The following is a 21104-nucleotide window of genomic DNA, read 5'->3' as shown; positions in this document are numbered from 1 at the left end:
AAGTCTTTGACTGTAAAAGTCTGGGACTGTAAAAGTCTGGGACTGTAAAAGTATGGGTCTGTAAGAGTCTGAGTCTGTAAGAGTCTGGTTCTGTAAAAGTCTGAGTCTGTAAATGTCTGGGTCTGTAAAAGTCTGAGATTGTAAAAGTCTGAGTCTGTAAAAGTCTGGGTCTGTAAAAGTATGAGTCTGTAAAAGTCTGAGTTTGTTAAAGTCTGGGTCTGCAAAAGTCTGGGTCTGTTAAAGTCTGGGTCTGTAAAAGGCTGAGTCTGTAAAAGTCTGAGACTGTAAAAGTCTGGGTCTGTAAAAGCCTGGGTCTGTTAAAGTCTGGGTCTATAAAAGTCTGAGACTAGAAGTCTGGGTCTGTAAAAGTCTGAGTCTGTTGAAGTCTGTCTGCACATTTTTTACGTCCAGATGAAGTGTGAATCTGGGTAGGTTTTCTGACTTCTCTGCACTAGGAAACAGTGTAGTCTACTTTGGATCAATTAAATAACATCAGTGACTTTATGGTCATGACCACTGCCAAATTAAAATCTGAAAACATCACAAAATCTCTAAATGTAAGTAGGTGATTATGTCCTGGTCTGTATGGTTATCATACTGTATGAGACAAATGGAGAGACAGAGGGAGGAAGGAGGTGAAGAGAGAGGGGCAGTGACAGAGGAAGGAGGTGAAGAGAGAGGGGCAGGGAGTGAGGAAGGAGGTGAAGAGAGAGGAGCAGGGACGGAGGAAGGTGAAGAGAGAGGGGCAGGGAGGGAGGAAGGAGGTGAAGAGAGAGGGGCAGGGAGTGAGGAAGGAGGTGAAGAGAGAGAGGCAGGGAGGGAGGAAGGAGGTGAAGAGAGAGGAGCAGGGACGGAGGAAGGAGGTGAAGAGAGAGAGGCAGGGAGGGAGAGAAGTGATGAGTTTGACATGAGGTCTCTATCTCTGATCGCTGATGACTCAGGACTGAGATAAGCTCAAGGGCTGTTAAAGATAAATACACAGACAGTCAGGTCAGAGCTGCCAACCTTCAATAACACACACACACATCCCTGACCCCTGACCTTCTAAGGCTGGGTGACGTCCCATTGGCTGGGAGGGTAAAAGGGTGAATAACTGGAGAGTAAGAGGAGAGAGAGACAGAGAGGGGCTCCAGGAGGCAGACAGCTGGTTAGTTAGTTGGGCCTGAATCATCGGTCAGTCAGTCAGTCAGTCAGACAGCTGGTTAGTTAGTTGGGCCTGAATCATCGGTCAGTCAGTCAGACAGTCAGTCAGACAGCTGGTTAGTTAGTTGGGCCTGAATCATCGGTCAGTCAGTCAGTCAGTCATACAGCTGGTTAGTTAGTAGGGCCTGAATCATCAGTCAGACAATCAGTCAGACAGCGGTTTTTCTCCGTTGAGGAACACCGGTCGATCTCAGTGGTGACTGGTTCCAGCCGGAGTGGTTCTGATGATCTCCACCATGACAGGTGTAGCACTGGATTCTGCCCTGGGGTCGGTGTCTCCCTCCACCCTGCTGCTGGGGCTGCTGGTAGCTGGAGCGCTGATCTGTCTCCTGGCTGGAGGGGGGACGGTGTGGGGGTGCCATCACCCTCCCAGCACCCCCCCCCTGCCCTGCTTGCCCTCTCTGCCTGTCCTGGGCAGCCTGCTGAGTCTTCGTGGAGACCAGCCCCTCCACCTTCGCCTCAGGGAGCTGGGACACAGGTAGGAGAAGGATTTCTATTGGTTGAGGACTCCCTGGAACACAGTGTAACCAAGGCGATCCTGGCTAAATACATCCAGTGAACGAGGACAGAGCTGTTCCGTCACTGGGGAGTTTCTTAGGGTCACTCTACTGTTTGTTGCAGTAAAAGTGTGTGTCAATTCACTGTGCTTCTTAATATAACTGGTGTTAGAGCACATTAAATTGCTATTATGGATTACTGTGTTTCACCCTCCAGCTCCTCTACTCCTCCTGTTCAACCCCTCCAGCTCCTCTACTCCTCCTGTTCAACCCCTCCAGCTCCTCTACTCCTCCTGTTCAACTCATCCAGCTCCTCTACTCCTCCTGTTCAACCCCTCCAGCTGCTCTACTCCTCCTTTTCAACCCTTGCATCTCATCTACTCCTCCTGTTCAACTCATCCAGCTCCTCTACTCCTCCTGTTCAACTCATCCAGCTCCTCTACTCCTCCTGTTCAACCCCTCCAGCTCCTCTACTCCTCCTTTTCAACCCCTCCAGCTCATCTACTCCTCCTGTTCAACCCCTCCAGCCCTCCCTCCAAATCGTTCAGAAAAAATGAAACATTGTCAATTGTATTTTGTATAATTCTGTATGTGTGTGTGTGTGTGTAAGGTATGGTCCACTCTATGCCCTGTACCTCGGTCCCCACTACACGGTGGTGGTGAACAGCTATCAGCACGCCAGAGAGGTCCTGCTACAGAGAGGGAAGGAGTTCGCTGGGAGACCCAAGATGGTGGGTCTGGTGCATGTTAGTGTGTGTTAGTGAGCCAAGATGGTGGGTCTGGTGCATGTTAGTGTGTGTTAGTGAGCCAAGATGGTGGGTCTGGTGCATGTTAGTGTGTGTTAGTGAGCCAAGATGGTGGGTCTGGTGCATGTTAGTGTGTGTTAGTGAGCCAAGATGGTGGGTCTGGTGCATGTTAGTGTGTGTTAGTGAGCCAAGATGGTGGGTCTGGTGCATGTTAGTGTGTGTTAGTGAGCCAAGATGGTGGCTCTGGTGCATGTTAGTGTGTGTTAGTGAGCCAAGATGGTGGGTCTGGTGCATGTTAGTGTGTGTTAGTGAGCCAAGATGGTGGGTCTGGTGCATGTTAGTGTGTGTTAGTGAGCCAAGATGGTGGGTCTGGTGCATGTTAGTGTGTGTTAGTGAGCCAAGATGGTGGGTCTGGTACATGTTAGTGTGTGTTAGTGAGCCAAGATGGTGGCTCTGGTGCATGTTAGTGTGTGTTAGTGAGCCAAGATGGTGGGTCTGGTACATGTTAGTGTGTGTTAGTGAGCCAAGATGGTGGCTCTGGTGCATGTTAGTGTGTGTTAGTGAGCCAAGATGGTGGGTCTGGTGCATGTTAGTGTGTGTTAGTGAGCCAAGATGGTGGGTCTGGTGCATGTTTGTGTGTGTTAGTGAGCCAAGATGGTGGCTCTGGTGCATGTTAGTGTGTGTTAGTGAGCCAAGATGGTGGGTCTGGTGCATGTTTGTGTGTGTTAGTGAGCCAAGTTCTTTGCAATGTATGTCAGATTATTCCTCCAACCAAACCATGTGAAAAGGACACATAAGTAGCTCTAACGTTGGCATACTAATGACACCGCCCAGTCAAACCATCATCGCAGCATAGGTACAGGAGGAATTTTTCCCCCACGCTCAAATAACATCCTGGTCTTTGGATACGGAACGCTGCTGCTACTGAGCCCCACCTCCCCTCCACCAGGGGACCACTAAGCTCCGCCTCCCCTCCACCTGGGGACCACTAAGCTCCTCCTCCCCTCCACCAGGGGACCCCTAAGCCCCACCTCCCCTCCACCAGGGGACCACTAAGCCCCACCTCCCCTCCACCAGGTGACCACTAAGCTCCGCCTCCCCTCCACCAGGTGACCACGGAGCTGTTGACGCGTGGCGGTAAGGACATAGCCTTCTCCGACTACACCCCCCTGTGGAAGATCCACCGCAGGCTGGTTCACAACTCCTTCACGCTGTTTGGGGAGGGCTCCAGCAGACTGCAGGACATCGGTGAGACCAGGCCGTTTGGGATTCAGTGCTCTGGGTGTCGTTTGTGTTCAAATTAGTGTGTGCATCTTCAGTGGTTGCATGTACCTGCATCTCTGTGGTTGCAGTGCTAGAGGCTGTGGAGGCGCTGTGCTGTGACCTCCAGGCCAGCCGGGGGCAGGCTGTTGACCCGGGTCCTCCTCTGATGAGAGCTGTCACCAACGTGGTGCGTATTGTCATTGACATGAGGGCTGGGTGAATGGTACATATTGTCATTGAAGTGAGGGCTGGGTGAATGGTACGTATTTTCATTGACGTGAGGGCTGGGTGAATGGTACGTATTGTCATTGACGTGAGGGCTGGGTGAATGGTACGTATTTTCATTGACGTGAGGGCTGGGTGAATGGTACGTATTGTCATTGACGTGAGGGCTGGGTGAATGGTACGTATTGTCATTGACGTGAGGGCTGGGTGAATGGTACGTATTGTCATTGACGTGAGGGCTGGGTGAAGGGTACGTATTGTAATTGACATGAGGGCTGGGTGAATGGTAAGTATTGTCATTGACGTGAGAGCTGGGTGAATGGTACGTATTGTCATTGACGTGAGGGCTGGGTGAATGGTACGTATTGTCATTGACGTGAGGGCTGGGTGAATGGTACGTATTGTAATTGACGTGAGGGCTGGGTGAATGGTACGTATTGTCATTGACGTGAGGGCTGGGTGAATGGTAAGTATTGTCACTGACGTGAGGGCTGGGTGAATGGTACGTATTGTCATTGAGGTGAGAGCTGGGTGAATGGTACGTATTGTCATTGACGTGAGGGCTGGGTGAATGGTACGTATTGTCATTGACGTGAGGGCTGGGTGAATGGTACGTATTGTCATTGACGTGAGGGCTGGGTGAATGGTAAGTATTGTCATTGACGTGAGGGCTGGGTGAATGGTAAGTATTGTCATTGGCGTGAGAGCTGGGTGAATGGTACGTATTGTCATTGATGTGAGGGTTAGGTGAATGGTACGTATTGTCATTGAGGTGAGAGCTGGGTGAATGGTACGTATTGTCATTGACGTGAGGGCTGGGTGAATGGTACGTATTGTCATTGAGGTGAGAGCTGGGTGAATGGTAAGTATTGTCATTGAGGTGAGAGCTGGGTGAATGGTACGTATTGTCATTGATATGAGGGCTGGGTGAATGGTAAGTATTGTCATTGATATGAGGGCTGGGTGAATGGGACGTATTGTCATTGACGTGAGAGCTGGGTGAATGGGACCTATTGTCATTGATATGAGGGCTGGGTGAATGGTAAGTATTGTCATTGATATGAGGGCTAGGTGAATGGTACGTATTGTCATTGACGTGAGGGCTGGATAAATGGTACGTATTGTAATAGATGTGAGGCCTGGGTGAATGATGCGTATTGCACTGGGATCATTATCATTCATGGGATGTTATTGAGTTGCCGTCTTGGCCAGGTTTGTCCTGGAGGAATTAAAGTTAAATAAAAAAGAAGCTACTATATATGCATAGTTGAATCACTACTATATTAGTTATATTCTGACCTTTGACCTCTAGGTGTGTACCTTGGTGTTCAGCTCTACCTACCAACCTGGTGACCCCGAGCTGACCTCAGTGATGGAATACAATGACGGTATCGTCCAGACGATTGCTAATGGGGGGCTGGTGGACATCTACCCCTGGCTACGGGTAACACTACTGACATAACACTACTGACATAACACTACTGACATAACACTACTGACACAACAGAGTAGACACAAAACTATTGACAACACTATATACACAGCACTAATGACTCAAAACTGCATACAACACTATATATACAGCAATACTGACTCAAAATTACTGACAGTAAACTACTGACACAACGTTTAAGACATCAATACAGACGCAACACTACAGACAAAGCACACTGACACTCTTGTAAACAGGGTGGTGTGTCTCTGCTGTAGTTTTTTCCTAACCAGACCCTGACCCGGCTGAGAGACTGTATCAACATCAGAGACACACTGCTCAACAAGAAACTGGAGGAGCACAAGGTACGCACACACAAAAACACCCCCACACACACACACACAAACACACAAAAACATACACAAACACACACACAAACACACACACACACACACACAAACACACAAAAACATACACAAACACACACACAAACACACACAAACACACACAAACACACACAAACACACAAAAACACACACAAACACACACGCACACCAACACACACACAGCAGTAGGAAAGGAATTCATCTGACCTCTAACACCATGACCTTTAACCCCTGGCCTCATACAGGTGTCTCTGAGTGTCGGGGAGCCCCGTGACCTGCTGGACGCTCTGCTACAAGGGCAGACTGGGGACAAACAGACAAGGGGGTCAGGGGTCAGAGGTCAAGGGTCAAGACTGGAGGAGGAGGGTATCTGTGAAGACCACGTCCTGATGACTGCGGCCGAGGCGTTTGGAGCCGGAGTTGAGACCACGTCCACCACCCTCCTGTGGGTCCTGGCCTTCCTGCTGCATCATCCACAGGTACAGAGGATGAGGGGGAGGGATGAGGCTAGAGGGGGAGTGAATGTCTAAAGACCAGGAGTTGTCCAATGGTTTCTGACTTGTATTTTAACTTGCCTCCCAGGTCCAGGGGCGTGTCCAGAGGGAGCTGGATGAGGTGGTGGGATGTGGGAGGAGCCCAAATGTGTCAGATCGCGCCCATCTGCCCTACCTGGACAGCGTCATCAACGAGGTCATGAGGATACGCCCTGTCAGCCCTGTTCTCATACCTCACATCGCCCTGACAACCAGCAGGTAACTCACCTGAAGGACAGAAAAACACAAAGACAAGAAACAAAATCAAGGACACAAAAATTTAAGAATGTAAGCATAGATGGAACACACTTGAGGGGTCAGGGGTCACTCCTAACCCCGTCCTCCTCAGGGGTCTCTCCTAACCCTGTCCTCCTCAGGGGTCTCTCCTCCCCTGTCCTCCTCAGGGGTCTCTCCTAACCCTGTCCTCCTCAGGGGTCTCTCCTAACCCTGTCCTCCTCAGGGGTCTCTCCTCCCCTGTCCTCCTCAGGGGTCTCTCCTAACCCTGTCCTCCTCAGGGGTCTCTCCTCCCCTGTCCTCCTCAGGGGTCTCTCCTAACCCTGTCCTCCTCAGGGGTCTCTCCTCCCCTGTCCTCCTCAGGGGTCTCTCCTAACCCTGTCCTCCTCAGGGGTCTCTCCTCCCCTGTCCTCCTCAGGGGTCTCTCCTCCCCTGTCCTCCTCAGGGGTCTCTCCTAACCCTGTCCTCCTCAGGGGTCTCTCCTAACCCTGTCCTCCTCAGGGGTCTCTCCTCCCCTGTCCTCCTCAGGGGTCTCTCCTAACCCTGTCCTCCTCAGGGGTCTCTCCTAACCCTGTCCTCCTCAGGGGTCTCTCCTAACCCTGTCCTCCTCAGGGGTCTCTCCTCCCCTGTCCTCCTCAGGGGTCTCTCCTAACCCTGTCCTCCTCAGGGGTCTCTCCTAACCCTGTCTGTCTTCTTCAGTATTGGAGGTCATTCGGTCCGTAAGGGAACCCGTGTGCTGGTGAACATGTGGGCGATACATCATGACCCTGACCACTGGGACACGCCCCAAGACTTCAGACCAGGTGAGAATACACACACACACACACACACACTGGGACACGCCCCAAGACTTTAGACCAGGTGAGAACACACACACACACACACACACACACACTGGGACACGCCCCAAGACTTCAGACCAGGTGAGAATACACACACACACACACACACACACTGGGACACGCCCCAAGACTTCAGACCAGGTGAGAATACACACACACACACACACACACACACTGGGACACGCCCCAAGACTTCAGACCAGGTGAGAATACACACACACACACACACACACACACACTGGGACACGCCCCAAGACTTCAGACCAGGTGTGAATACACACACACACACACACAGGGAAACATCACAAGACTTCAGACCAGGTTACAATACACACACACACACACACACACACAGGGAAACATCACAAGACTTCAGACCAGGTTACAATACACACACACACACACACACAGGGAAACATCACAAGACTTCAGACCAGGTGAGAATACACACACACGCACACACAGGGAAACATCACAAGACTTCAGACCAGGTGAGAATACTGTCGTGGAAAACCAAGTCCACAACCACTAAAACAAAAAGCACTTCAACTCAGGAACTTGTGAATCCAATAGACTTTAATGAAAATCATAGAACAATGACAGACATTAAAGCCAGGCCCGTCTGCAGATACACCCAAATTCTAAGCTCAGGACCATGGCTTTTTATACAAAACCTTCAAACATCACGCCATCTGACCATCACTTTTGGAAGACCCTTTAGGGCGGAGTTTACGTCTTGCCCCTCATCACTTCCTGAGTGTCCTTAACTTAACTTGAAGATCTCATGGTTCATGTTGGGGTCACACTTTCAGTGAACTCAAAAAGCCATAACTTTCAGGGCCATGAATATCTGGACACAGGATGCTGTTCTGCTGAGTTGCACTATTACTGATAAACCCCTATGGAGAGTCAAGACCAATTGCCCCAATCTCAAGGCCATTTGTTTTCTGAGGCCTTTCAGTCTGTGTGTGTGTGCGTGGGCTGCATCATCTAAGAACTCATAGTGTTTTTGGATCACTAGTTAATATATCAACCCGGGCTGAAGTCACAGAGGTGGTCAAGAAACTCCTCGGTGGCAAGGCACCGGGGGTGGATGAGATCCGCCCTGAGTACCTCAAGTCTCTGGATGTTGTGGGGCTGTCTTGGTTGACACGCCTGTGCAACATCGCATGGTGGTCGGGGACAGTGCCTCTGGGATGGCAGACCGGGGTGGTGGTCCCTCTTTTTAAGAAGGGGGACCGGAGGGTGTGTTCCAACTATAGGGGGATCACACTTCTCAGCCTCCCCGGGAGAGTCTATGCCAGGGTTCTGGAGAGGAGAATACGGCCGATAGTAGAACCTCGGATTCAGGAGGAACAGTGTGGTTTTCGTCCGGGCCGTGGAACACTGGACCAACTCTATACCCTCTACGGGGTGTTGGAGGGTTCATGGGAGTTTGCCCAACCAATCCACATGTGTTTTGTTGATTTGGAGAAGGCATTCGACTGTGTCCCTCGCGGCATCTTGTGGAGAGTGCTTGGGGAATATGGGGTCCTGGGTCCTTTGCTAAGGGCTGTCAGGTCCCTGTACACCCGAAGCAGGAGCTTGGTCCGCATTGCTGGCAATAAGTCAGACTTGTTCCCAGTGCATGTTGGACTCCGGCAGGGCTGCCCTTTGTCACCGGTTCTGTTCGTAATTTTTATGGACAGAATTTCTAGGCGCAGCCAGGGGCCGGAGGGTGTCAGGTTTGGGGACCACACAATTTCGTCTCTGCTCTTTGCAGATGATGTTGTCGTGTTGGCCCCTTCTAACCAGGACCTTCAGCATGCACTGGGACGGTTTGCAGCCGAGTGTGAAGCGGTGGGGATGAAAATCAGTACCTCCAAATCCGAGGCCATGGTCCTCAGTCGGAAAAGGGTGGCTTGCCCACTTCAGGTTGGTGGAGAGTGCCTGCCTCAAGTAGAGGAGTTTAAGTATCTAGGGGTCTTGTTCACGAGTGAGGGAAGGATGGAACGGGAGATTGACAGACGGATCGGTGCAGCTTCTGCAGTAATGCAGTCGATGTATCGGTCTGTCGTGGTGAAGAAAGAGCTGAGCCGCAAGGCGAAGCTCTCGATTTACCAGTCAATCTACATTCCTACTCTCACCTATGGTCATGAGCTTTGGGTCATGACCGAAAGGACAAGATCCCGGATACAGGCGGCCGAAATGAGCTTTCTCCGCAGGGTGGCTGGGCGATCCCTTAGAGATCACCCGGGAGGAGCTCAGAGTAGAGCCGCTGCTCCTCCACATCGAGAGGGGTCAGCTGAGGTGGCTTGGGCATCTGTTTCGGATGCCTCCGGAACGCCTTCCTGGGAAGGTGTTCCGGTCCCGTCCCACCGGGAGGAGACCCCGGGGAAGACCTAGGACACGCTGGAGGGACTATGTCTCCCGGCTGGCCTGGGAACGCCTCGGTGTCCCCCCGGAAGAGCTAGAGGAAGTGTCTGGGGAGAGGGAAGTCTGGGCATCCCTGCTTAGACTGCTGCCCCTGCGACCCGGCCCCGGATAAGCGGAAGAAGATGGATGGATGGAGTTAATATATTCCCTAAAACTAGTGATTATGCATGCATGTTGATATATTCATAAAACGTGTGATTATATATGCATGTTGATATATTCATAAAACATGTGATTATATATGCATGTTGATCTATTCATAAAACATGTGATTATATATGCATGTTGATATATTCATAAAACGTGTGATTATATATGCATGTTGATATATTCATAAAACGTGTGATTATATATGCATGTTGATATATTCATAAAACGTGTGATTATATATGCATGTTGATATATTCATAAAACATGTGATTATATATGCATGTTGATATATTCATAAAACATGTGATTATATATGCAGTTTATAGAAAATTCCCTCACAATACACACACACACACACATATACACACACACACACACACACACACACATATACACATACACAGGGACACACTACTGGACTTCAGACCAGGTGAAAACACACACACACACGCACACGCAGGGACACACCACAGGAATTCAGACCAAACATCAAATCCCTACAAACACACATCCACACACACGCACATTTTCTAACACACCTGAAAAAAGATGCTCAACACCTTCTCGTTTCTCCAGAGCGTTTCCTAGACAACGAGGGCCGGCGCATCACTCCTTCCTGCTTCATGCCATTCGGGGCGGGACCTCGTGTCTGTGTGGGCGAATCGCTGGCCAGGCTAGAGTTGTTCCTGTTTGTGAGTGGTCTGCTGCAGAGGTTCAGCTTTAGCCCCGCCCCCGGGGTCTCCCTGCCCGACCTGCAGGGGCGCCTGGGAGTGGTCCTACAGCCACTCAGATACAGCCTTACTGTCACCCCTAGACCCAGCTGGGGGGTGGGGGGCAGAGGAGGGGAGGCGGCAGGGAGAATATGACTCTTCACACTTCAATGTCTTAATGTTTTAAATGTATTTGTGCATAATGAAATAAATACATGAGGAACTGACCCGGAAAAACAATCAATCAATGAATCAACTGACCAACAATCCAAACAATCAGACACTACAGAGGAGTTCTAGGATCACAGTTAATGTAGAGTTTATATGTTTATTATCAGATAGAAGTACAGTATACAGACAGGCTGGTTTAGGACACAGAAACACACAGACGGAGGGTTACTCTCTAGTCAGCAGAGATCTATAGTTTTACACTCTGACAGAAGAACCAAACCACAGGAGTGGCCTTTTGAATCCCAGAATGGCCCTTTCGATCACAGATAGGTGATTTAAATCACAAACTGGCCTCTTATATTCCAGATAGAGCTTTTCAATCCCTGACTGGCCTTTCAGAGCCCAGTATAACACATTCACTCCCAGAATGGACCTATAAATCACAGGCTGTCCCTTCAAATCCCATACTGACCCTCTAAATCCCAGACTGGCCCTTTAAATCCCAAATAAAGCTTTTCAATCCCTGACTGGCCTTTCAGAGCCCAGTATAACACATTCACTCCCAGAATGGACCTCTAAATCCCAGACCGGCCTTTTTAATCCCAGACTGGCCCTTTTAATCCCAGATTGACACTTTAAATCCCAGACAGGCCCTTTAAATCTCAGATGATTGACACTTTAAATCCCAGACTGGCCCTTTAAATCCCAGATTTGACACTTTAAATCCCCAGACTAGCCCTTTCATTCCCAGTCAGACACTTTAGTTCCCAGGCTGGACCAGAACTCTGAGAAAGCAATTAGATTAGCCTGGTTCCTGTAATGTTTGTGCTGTCTTGCCATGATGTAGCGCCAGACTGTGAGATTAGCCTGGGCTTTTAAAACCAGTTCCCATGGTTATATGACACTGTAAACACCTGGGTAACAACATAATATGTTTAAATAAACAACAACAAATATAACAATATATTTTGGATTACCTTTGTATGCTTTAAAAACTAGTAATTTTTCCATCCATTTTCCATCTTCCTTGATCTGTGTCATGGATACTCAATCCCACAACCCCCAGGGCTCAGTCTGGTGGCAGACAGCATGCAATGTTATATCTATTTTCTAAAATATATTGTCCTCCTAAGTCTTCCCACAGCTCTGCTCTGCCCAGTTAGGTGTATCTCTGGTTTGTCCTGCATGCATGGACACGTCACAAGCATAGTCAAATACCAAAGGGTATAGAAGCTAAAAGCACTCTTCGTCTGTCCCAATTGGACAACCCTTTGAATAATTATGTTTGGTTCCAGGGACACCATATTTGGTTTCAGACAGCTGACTGGCTGACTGACTGGTGACTTAGTGACATCTTGTCCTTTTCCATAATTATATGATTCCCTCTATACCTATGATATAAATGTAACATGGTTGTTTTGGACAGAGGGTGGTTTTATTCAGAGGGTTGTTTTGGACAGAGGGTGGTTTTATTCAGAGGGTTGTTTTGGACAGAGGGTGGTTTTATTCAGAGGGTTGTTTTGGACAGAGGGTGGTTTTATTCAGAGGGTTGTTTTGGACAGAGGGTGGTTTTATTCAGAGGGTTGTTTTGGACAGAGGGTGGTTTTATTCAGAGGGTTGTTTTGGACAGAGGGTGGTTTTATTCAGAGGGTTGTTTTGGACAGAGGGTGGTTTTATTCAGAGGGTTGTTTTGGACAGAGGGTGGTTTTATTCAGAGGGTTGTTTTAGACAGAGGGTGGTTCTAACAAATAATGAAGGCTCAATGTGAATGGGTTGTCATTGTAGTTCTAGGTTTTGACCCAATATCAGTCTGTGAGTTTATTTGACCTAAGGGGGAAATATAGCTACTTCATAAATATGACAAAGAAGGTTGGAATAAATTGAGCCCCAGGGGTTGTTCTGAGTTAACCAGCCAAAAGGCTACAACATCACAGAATCTCCTCTTGTCATCCCATATGTTAGTGATGTCATTTATGCAACACACTGTTAGAACAGAAAGACTTAACAGATTCATGGACAGGGATACTTCAATAGGTTTCTAGGTGATAACGCTCCTGTGGCGTTTCCAAGGCTTAAGGAGTAGAAGCTAGTTATATTATGGACAGACACATTGGTTCCTCTCTGGTGAGGTGCAGCATCACAAGGTCAGGCTGGCTGGAGAGAGGAGGTTCCATGAAACACTCCGGGTACAAAAACAAACATGTCTTCTGCAACATTGTTGTCTGGATTCTAGAATGGTCCACAGAGTTCCGGAACATTCTTGTCGACCCTCTCAGAAAGTTCTTGAACATTACAAGTCCTCCCACACAGTTCTAGAACATTAAAAGTCCTTCCCGACAGTTCTAGAACAATAAAAGTCCTCCCAGACAGTTCTAGGGAAAGAATATTCCACAACATCAACACTGCACTACAGCAAGATACACTGAGAGGGGAACCAGTCTGGTCCCGTGTAGTCACACCAACACACCACACTACATTACCCAGAGTTCCACAGCAGGGCTAGTCACATGGTAGTTAGGTTATTGCCTTACTATTGGCTGGTGTTAAAAACTGTTACTATGGTTACTGTGAGAAGGACCCAGCCAGTGGTGTTGACAGAACTACAATAGGCTGGTGACATGGTTTATTTCTGTGTGTGTGTGCATGTGGGTGTATATCTGTGGGGTTGTGTATGTTTATGTGTGTTTATGTTTACTGTCTGTGTGTGTGGGTCAGGGTCAACTGAGGTGACAGGCCACACAATATCTATTGTTCTAGTCTGAGATCATAGATGGAGGAGGAGAGAGTGAAGCAGGGAGTGAGGAGAGAGAGCAGAGAGATATGTCACATGGCATCTGTCCGTATTGTGTGAGTCTGTAGAGTCTTTGTTCAGCAGGTTGTTACGCATCTGCTCCTCCAGGACAACTGAAACATCAACCGTGACACCCGGAATCCACAGGATGATGTCCCATCCCTCACAGGATGATGTCCCATTCCTCCCAGGATGATGTCCCATTCCTCACAGGATGATGTCCCATTCCTCCCAGGATGATGTCCCATTCCTCACAGGATGATGTCCCATCCCTCACAGGATGATGTCCCATCCCTCACAGGATGATGTCCCATTCCTCCCAGGATGATGTCCCATTCCTCCCAGGATGATGTCCCATTCCTCCCAGGATGATGTCCCATTCCTCACAGGATGATGTCCCATTCCTCCCAGGATGACGCCCCGTTCTAAGTGCCCTACAGTGTCAATAGTCGGGGTTCAGAAGTAGTGTACTGCCTAGGGGACAGGGATGTCGGCCCAGCAGGTCTCTGAGCCAGCGCGTTGGTCTGAACCGCTGAACTGCAGTGGCCCACTTCCTGTTTCCCACCAAACTGAGCTGCGTTCAGGATCATCCAATTTCGTGAAGGGTTTCCCACCAAACTGAGCTGCGTTCAGGATCATCCAATTTCGTGAAGGGTTTCCCACCAAACTGAGCTGCGTTCAGGATCATCCAATTTTGTGAAGGGTTTCCTAACAAGCTGAGCTGCGTTCAGAATCATCCAAAGATCTGGAGGGTTTCCTAACAAGCTGAGCTGCGTTCAGGATCATCCAATGTTGTGAAGGGTTTCCTAACAAGCTGAGCTGCATTCAGGATCATCCAATGTTCTGAAGGGTTTCCTAATAAGCTGAGCTGCGTTCAGAATCATCCAATGATCTGGAGGGTTTCCTAACAAGCTGAGCTGCGTTCAGGATCATCCAAAGTTGTGAAAGATATCCTAACTAGCAGTTGTGCAACGTCTCCTGATTCCACTCACAGTGAGATAAGGGTTCAGGCCGCAGACTCCACCCCCCTGGGGGTCCGTCACACTGTCTCCATGACAATAACCACAGAGCCCTCCTCCGCCAAGGGGACGCCTCCGTGGGCAGGGCTACAAAGTGTCAGTCCCTCCACTGACCCCTGACCTCTAACAGGACAGTCTAGGCTGTCATGTAGCTCACTCACCCCCTCCTCTCCTCCATCCCCTTCTCCTCCTCTCTTCACTCCACCCGCCTCCTCCCTTTCTCCCTCCCTCTCCTCCTCCTCCTCCTCTTCCTCCTCTGGCTCCACTTGACAGCGACACACTTCAATGCCCGAGTCCCCAGTTAAACGACGGTGGCGGTACTGGCTCTCGTCTGCACTCACCTCCTCCTCCTCCTCTTCATCACTCCTCCAAGTATGGGGGCCAGGCTGGTACACATCCACACAAGGGGAGAAGAGTGTCTGCTTTGGGGGCGACTGGGTGGGCCTGGGGGAGACAGGAGGAGGAGAGGAGGAGGAGGATGAGTGAGAGGAGAGAGGAGGAGAGGAGGGAGAGGGGACCGGCGGAGGAGACAATGGAAAGGAGGGAGGAGGAGATGAAGAGATGGATACACAGACTGGAGGAGGAGAAGAGGGGGAGGAGAGAGGAGGAGAGCAGTTGGAGGAGGAAGGAGGAAATGAGAGAGGATGAGTAGGGGTGGAGGAGACATGAGGAGGATTAGGAGGGGAGGAGACAGGAGAAGAGGAGGGGGAGGAGAGAGGTGGAAAGGAGGGGGATGACAGAGGAGGAGAGGATGGGGAGATCACAGCTGAGTCTAGAACTCTAGAAGAGACTGGAGCTGGAGAGGTCAGGGTCATGGTCGGGGTTACAGGGGTCACAGTGGGGGCAGAGATAGGGTCTGTAGTAACACCAGAGTCCAGGGAAGAGTGTGGGGTTGATACTGAGACAGGCTCTGTCGTTACTCCAGAGTGTGGAGTTGAAACAGGGTCTGTAGTTATTCCAGAGTGTGGGGTTGAAACTGGGTCTGTAGTTATTCCAGAGTGTGGGGTTGAGACCGGGACAGGGTCTGTAGTTATTCCAGAGTGTGGGGTTGAGACCGGGACAGGGTCTGTAGTTATTCCAGAGTGTGGAGTTGAGACCGGGACAGGGTCTGTCGTTATTCCAGAGTGTGGGGTTGAGACCGGGACAGGGTCTGTAGTTATTCCAGAGTGTGGGGTTGAGACCGGGACAGGGTCTGTAGTTATTCCAGAGTGTGGGGTTGAGACCGGGACAGGGTCTGTCGTTATTCCAGAGTGTGGGGTTGAAACAGGGTCTGTAGTTATTCCAGAGTGTGGGGTTGAGACTGAGACAGGCTCTGTCGTTAATCCAGGGTGTGGGGTTGAAACACGGTCTGTAGTTATTCCAGAGTGTGGGGTTGAGACTGAGACAGGCTCTGTCGTTAATCCAGGGTGTGGGGTTGAAACAGGGTCTGTAGTTATTCCAGAGTCCAGGACAGAATATGGGGTTGGGAAAGAGTCTGTAGTTATTCCAGAGTGTGTGGTTGAGACAGGGTCTGTTATTCCAGAGTCCAGGACAGAGTGTGAGGTTGACACAGAGACAGGGCCTGTAGTAAGGAGTTTGTTGTGACCAGGGCTGACAGTCCCAGCAATAGGAGATTCTGTTGGTGTGGCAACTAAAGGATGTTCTGTAGGTGTGGCAACAAGAGGATGTTCTGTTGGCGTGGGAACAATAGGCTGTTCTGTTGACGTGCCAACTAGAGGACTTTCTGTTGGTGTGGCAACTAGAGGCTGTTCTGTGAGCATGGGAGTAGTTGGAGAAGCTACACCACTGGCCTCAGTCTCCACAGTAACGGTTTCCATGGAAGCATCCAGAATGTAGTCCACCAGTACAGAGTCAGGAGACTGTCCGGGGCTGACGTCCTCAGAGATTACCGTGGCAACAATCAATGCCTCAGCAACAACAGCTGTCCTACTGCTGTTAGCACCTTCTGCACCTGTCTCTGAAGTTACTGTGACAACCGTCTCTGGCGTTTCTGTGACAACTGTCTCCATCACAACAGTGGCAGTTGCATACTCGGACAACATTGTGGGTGGAGCGTCACTGGGGGTGGAGGCACGGCTGGTGTCCGTCTCGTAGGTCACGGGGGCGGAGAGGGAAGAGCTACAGGGGGAGGAGGGGCAGCAGGACTCACAGGAGCAGCTGGAGCTGTGGGTCAGAGGTCAGAGGTCAGGAACATCACAGCGTCATTAACACAGCTTCACAGCTTCAATCAGAGTCATCATTTCAGGGGGGGCGCCTTAACGAAGGATCAGCTAGCTGGGGCTCCTACCTGTTGTCAGAGCTGAAGGACGAGGGTGCAGCGCTGGCGCTGGGGCCAGGATGGGGCTGTGGTCCGGGGGGGTGGTGGGGCGGCTGGGGGTAGCGGGCAGCGCCGCCGTGGGCAGCGAACACCGTGCTGTATGGGGGAGGAGGCGTGGAGGGCTGGGCGGCGACCTCCTCATAGGACGGAAGCTTCAGGGACGCCAGGAAACCTAGACGAGAGTGTCGGACGAGGCAGGATGATGTTTCAGAACTGGGATTTCCCAACCATTTTCTCAGGGACCACCAGACATATGTGTTGTAGCTCTGAACTAGCACATCTGTTTGAATTAGTAAAGGGCTTGGTAATATTTGACTAATTGAATCAGGTTTGTCAGTTCAGGGCTACAGACGCGTACCCCAAGGTCCTTGAGGACAGGGTTGGGAAACCCTGATGTGATTGGATCAAGGAGATCAGAGCGTGGAGATGACGACAGACCTTCCCTGGCAACTCAAACAGAAATCACATACTTCATATTTCAGGCCGAGTGTCGTTCAGCTGACGGCAACATAACAGGCGTTGTACAAAACAAATTTGGCCGTGATTGGATCTCTTAACAATCAGCGAATCAAAGCCAATTACACGTTTTCTAATTGTGGCTTTACCCAGTGGTGTTCTGATTCTGGCCTGACCCATCAGTGTCTGGGACCAATGAGAGATCAGTTTTTTGTGACGTTAAGTCCCAAGGAATGTACTACTAGTGTTCTACTCACTGAGGTCCAGCATGGAGGAGGAGTAGGAGGCCAGTGTTCTACTCACTGAGGTCCAACATGGAGGAGTAGGAGGCCAGTGTTCTACTCACTGAGGTCCAACATGGAGGAGTAGTTGCCCAGTGCTCTACTCACTGAGGTCCAGCATGGAGGAGTAGGAGGCCAGTGTTCTACTCACTGAGGTCCAGCATGGAGGAGTAGGAGCCCAGTGTTCTACTCACTGAGGTCCAGCATGGAGGAGGAGTAGGAGGCCAGTGTTCTACTCACTGAGGTCCAGCATGGAGGAGGAGTAGGAGGACAGTGTTCTACTCACTGAGGTCCAGCATGGAGGAGGAGTTGCCCAGTGCTCTACTCACTGAGGTCCAGCATGGAGGAGGAGTAGGAGGCCAGTGTTCTACTCACTGAGGTCCAGCATGGAGGAGTAGAATGGCCAGTGTTCTACTCACTGAGGTCCAACATGGAGGAGTAGTTGCCCAGTGCTCTACTCACTGAGGTCCAGCATGGAGGAGGAGTAGGAGGCCAGTGTTCTACTCACTGAGGTCCAGCATGGAGGAGTAGAATGGCCAGTGTTCTACTCACTGAGGTCCAGCATGGAGGAGTAGTAGGAGGCCAGTGTTCTACTCACTGAGGTCCAGCATGGAGGAGTAGTTGGCCAGTTTTCTACTCACTGAGGTCCAGCATGGAGGAGTAGGAGGCCAGTGTTCTACTCACTGAGGTCCAGCATGGAGGAGGAGTAGGAGGCCAGTGTTCTACTCACTGAGGTCCAGCATGGAGGAAGAGTAGGAGGCCAGTGTTCTACTCACTGAGGTCCAGCATTGAGGAGTAGGAGGCCAGTGTTCTACTCACTGAGGTCCAGCATGGAGGAGTAGAATGGCCAGTGTTCTACTCACTGAGGTCCAGCATTGAGGAGTAGGAGGCCAGTGTTCTACTCACTGAGGTCCAGCATGGAGGAGTAGGAGGCCAGTGTTCTACTCACTGAGGTCCAGCATGGAGGAGTAGAATGGCCAGTGTTCTACTCACTGAGGTCCAGCATGGAGGAGTAGTAGGAGGCCAGTGTTCTACTCACTGAGGTCCAGCATGGAGGAGGAGTAGTTGGCCAGTGTTCTACTCACTGAGGTCCAGCATGGAGGAGGAGTAGGAGGCCAGTGTTCTACTCACTGAGGTCCAGCATGGAGGAGTAGTTGGCCAGTGTTCTACTCACTGAGGTCCAGCATGGAGGAGTAGTTGGCCAGTGTTCTACTCACTGAGGTCCAGCATGGAGGAGTAGTTGGCCAGTTTTCTACTCACTGAGGTCCAGCATGGAGGAGTAGGAGGCCAGTGTTCTACTCACTGAGGTCCAGCATGGAGGAGGAGTAGGAGGCCAGTGTTCTACTCACTGAGGTCCAGCATGGAGGAAGAGTAGGAGGCCAGTGTTCTACTCACTGAGGTCCAGCATTGAGGAGTAGGAGGCCAGTGTTCTACTCACTGAGGTCCAGCATGGAGGAGTAGGAGGCCAGTGTTCTACTCACTGAGGTCCAGCATGGAGGAGTAGTAGGAGGCCAGTGTTCTACTCACTGAGGTCCAGCATGGAGGAGGAGTAGTTGGCCAGTGTTCTACTCACTGAGGTCCAGCATGGAGGAGGAGTAGGAGGCCAGTGTTCTACTCACTGAGGTCCAGCATGGAGGAGTAGTTGGCCAGTGTTCTACTCACTGAGGTCCAGCATGGAGGAGTAGTTGGCCAGTGTTCTACTCACTGAGGTCCAGCATGGAGGAGTAGGAGGCCAGTGTTCTACTCACTGAGGTCCAGCATGGAGGAGGAGTAGGAGGCCAGTGTTCTACTCACTGAGGTCCAGCATGGAGGAGTAGTTGGCCAGTGTTCTACTCACTGAGGTCCAGCATGGAGGAGTAGTTGGCCAGTGGTCTACTCACTGAGGTCCAGCATGGAGGAGGAGTAGGAGGCCACTGTTCTACTCACTGAGGTCCAGCATGGAGGAGTAGGAGGCCAGTGTTCTACTCACTGAGGTCCAGCATGGAGGAGTAGGAGGCCAGTGTTCTACTCACTGAGGTTCAGCATGGAGGAGTAGGAGGCCAGTGTTCTACTCACTGAGGTCCAGCATGGAGGAGGAGTAGGAGGTGGCTCCATGATAGGCCAGCAGGTTGATCTCTCTCTGTCTCTGCTGCTGTTGGACTCTGAGTTTGGCCCGGCGGTGTCGGTACGCGCAGCAGCAACTGAACAGGATCAGAACCGTCCACAGCAGCCAGAACCCTGGAGAACACAGAGAAAGCTGTTAGAACTCCATATAGAACCCTGGAGAACACACAGAAAGCTGTTAGAACTCCATTCAGAACCCTGGAGAACACAGAGAACGCTGTTAGAACTCCATACAGTACTCACACCAGAGTTTGTAGTAATACGTTAGTAGTATTATTGTATTAAAGCAGTATTGTAGTAGTACTCACACCAGAGTTTGTAGTAATACATTAGTAGTATTATTGTATTGTAGTAGTATTTTATTAGTACTCATACCAGATTTTGTAGTAGTACGTAAGTAGTATTATTGTATTGTAGCAGTATTGTAGTGGCACTCACACCAGAGTTCATAGTAATACATTAATAGTATTATAGTATTGTAGTAGTATTCACACCAGAGTTCGTAGTAATATGTTAGTAGTATTATAGTAGTATAGTAGTATTGTAGTAGTGCTCACACCAGAGTTCAAAGTAATATGTTTGTAGTATTATAGTATTGTAGTACTATTGTAGTAGTACTCACACCAAAGTTCGTAGTAATACGTTAGTAGTATTATACTATTGTAGTAGTATTGTAGTAGTACTCACACCAGAGTTCGTAGTAATACGTGCAGCAGCCTGTTTCTCCACAGCAGTGTCCAGTTTCACAGAGATATCCTCCATTGGAGCTGGCACCTGGGCAGTACCGGGGCCGGCCCAGCAGGGGCAGACTGACGCCACTATGGTACTGCATCACCACAACACAACCACAACCCAATCCCAACACAACCACAAATCAACCACAACCCAACCCAAACCCAACACAACCACAACTCAACCACAACTAAACCACAACACAACCACAACACAATCACACCACAACCCAACCCCAACCCAACCACAACACAACCACGACACAACCACAAGTCAACCACACTGGGCACACAGTCAGAGAACGCGGTCAGATGTCTGTCCGGTCGACCGCAGCTTTCCAGCAGTCTCAACGGGAGACAGAGGTGACATTCATCTTCTGAGTCGCGGTCATCCTGGGAGTCGCGGTCATCCTGGGGGTCGCGGTCATCCTGGGGGTTGCGGTCATCCTGGGGGTTGTGGTCATCTTGGGGGTCATGGTCATCTTGGGGGTCATGGTCATCTTGGGGGTCATGGTCATCTTGGTGGTCACAGTCGTCTGGCGGGACGCAGTCGTCTGGCTGATCGTGGTCATCTGGAGCATAAGGGAGTCAAAGGAGGG

The 21104-nt window shown here is 50.2% G+C and overlaps 2 protein-coding genes across 2 annotated transcripts; one reads left to right on the top strand and one right to left on the bottom strand.

Moving 5' to 3' along the window:
* Window positions 1-1101: 1101 nt before the first annotated feature.
* On the top strand, window positions 1102-10863 carry LOC105006241 (steroid 17-alpha-hydroxylase/17,20 lyase). The gene is made up of 10 exons (XM_034290596.1): window positions 1102-1681; window positions 2311-2431; window positions 3556-3694; window positions 3799-3896; window positions 5247-5378; window positions 5645-5731; window positions 5998-6231; window positions 6335-6504; window positions 7219-7322; window positions 10503-10863. The coding sequence occupies exons 1-10, from the start codon at window positions 1428-1430 to the stop codon at window positions 10790-10792; spliced, it is 1629 nt and encodes a 542-aa protein (XP_034146487.1). The 5' UTR covers window positions 1102-1427; the 3' UTR covers window positions 10793-10863.
* Window positions 10864-13871: 3008 nt separating this feature from the next.
* On the bottom strand, window positions 13872-20704 carry LOC105006250 (flocculation protein FLO11). The gene is made up of 7 exons (XM_034290775.1): window positions 20462-20704; window positions 19727-19888; window positions 16905-17106; window positions 15283-16780; window positions 15187-15191; window positions 14889-15061; window positions 13872-14032 (listed from the first exon to the last, which is right to left on the bottom strand). Exons 1-7 carry the CDS (start codon window positions 20604-20606, stop codon window positions 13872-13874), a joined length of 2346 nt encoding a protein of 781 aa, XP_034146666.1. The 5' UTR covers window positions 20607-20704.
* Between the last annotated feature and the right edge of the window lie 400 nt (window positions 20705-21104).

This window comes from Esox lucius, chromosome 24 (assembly GCF_011004845.1).
Source record: "Esox lucius isolate fEsoLuc1 chromosome 24, fEsoLuc1.pri, whole genome shotgun sequence".
NCBI classification, from domain to species: Eukaryota; Metazoa; Chordata; class Actinopteri; order Esociformes; family Esocidae; genus Esox; species Esox lucius.
The sequence above is the reverse complement of the archived record's forward strand: the minus strand, read 5'-3'. Positions and strand labels throughout refer to the sequence as shown.

Excerpts from the sequence above, each read along its gene's own strand:
- LOC105006241 (XM_034290596.1), top strand. The coding sequence starts at position 1,428 with ATGATCTCCACCATGACAGGTGTAGCACTGGATTCTGCCCTGGGGTCG. Across the intron at positions 3,897-5,246 it reads TGAGAGCTGTCACCAACGTG|GTGTGTACCTTGGTGTTCAG; the intron begins GTGCGTATTGTC and ends TTTGACCTCTAG. Across the intron at positions 5,732-5,997 it reads AGAAACTGGAGGAGCACAAG|GTGTCTCTGAGTGTCGGGGA; the intron begins GTACGCACACAC and ends GGCCTCATACAG.
- LOC105006250 (XM_034290775.1), bottom strand. The coding sequence starts at position 20,606 with ATGCAGTACCATAGTGGCGTCAGTCTGCCCCTGCTGGGCCGGCCCCGG. Across the intron at positions 19,889-20,461 it reads GTATTACTACGAACTCTGGT|GGTTCTGGCTGCTGTGGACG; the intron begins GTGAGTACTACT and ends TGTGTTCTCCAG. Across the intron at positions 14,033-14,888 it reads GGGCATTGAAGTGTGTCGCT|GGCACTTAGAACGGGGCGTC; the intron begins GTCAAGTGGAGC and ends TTGACACTGTAG.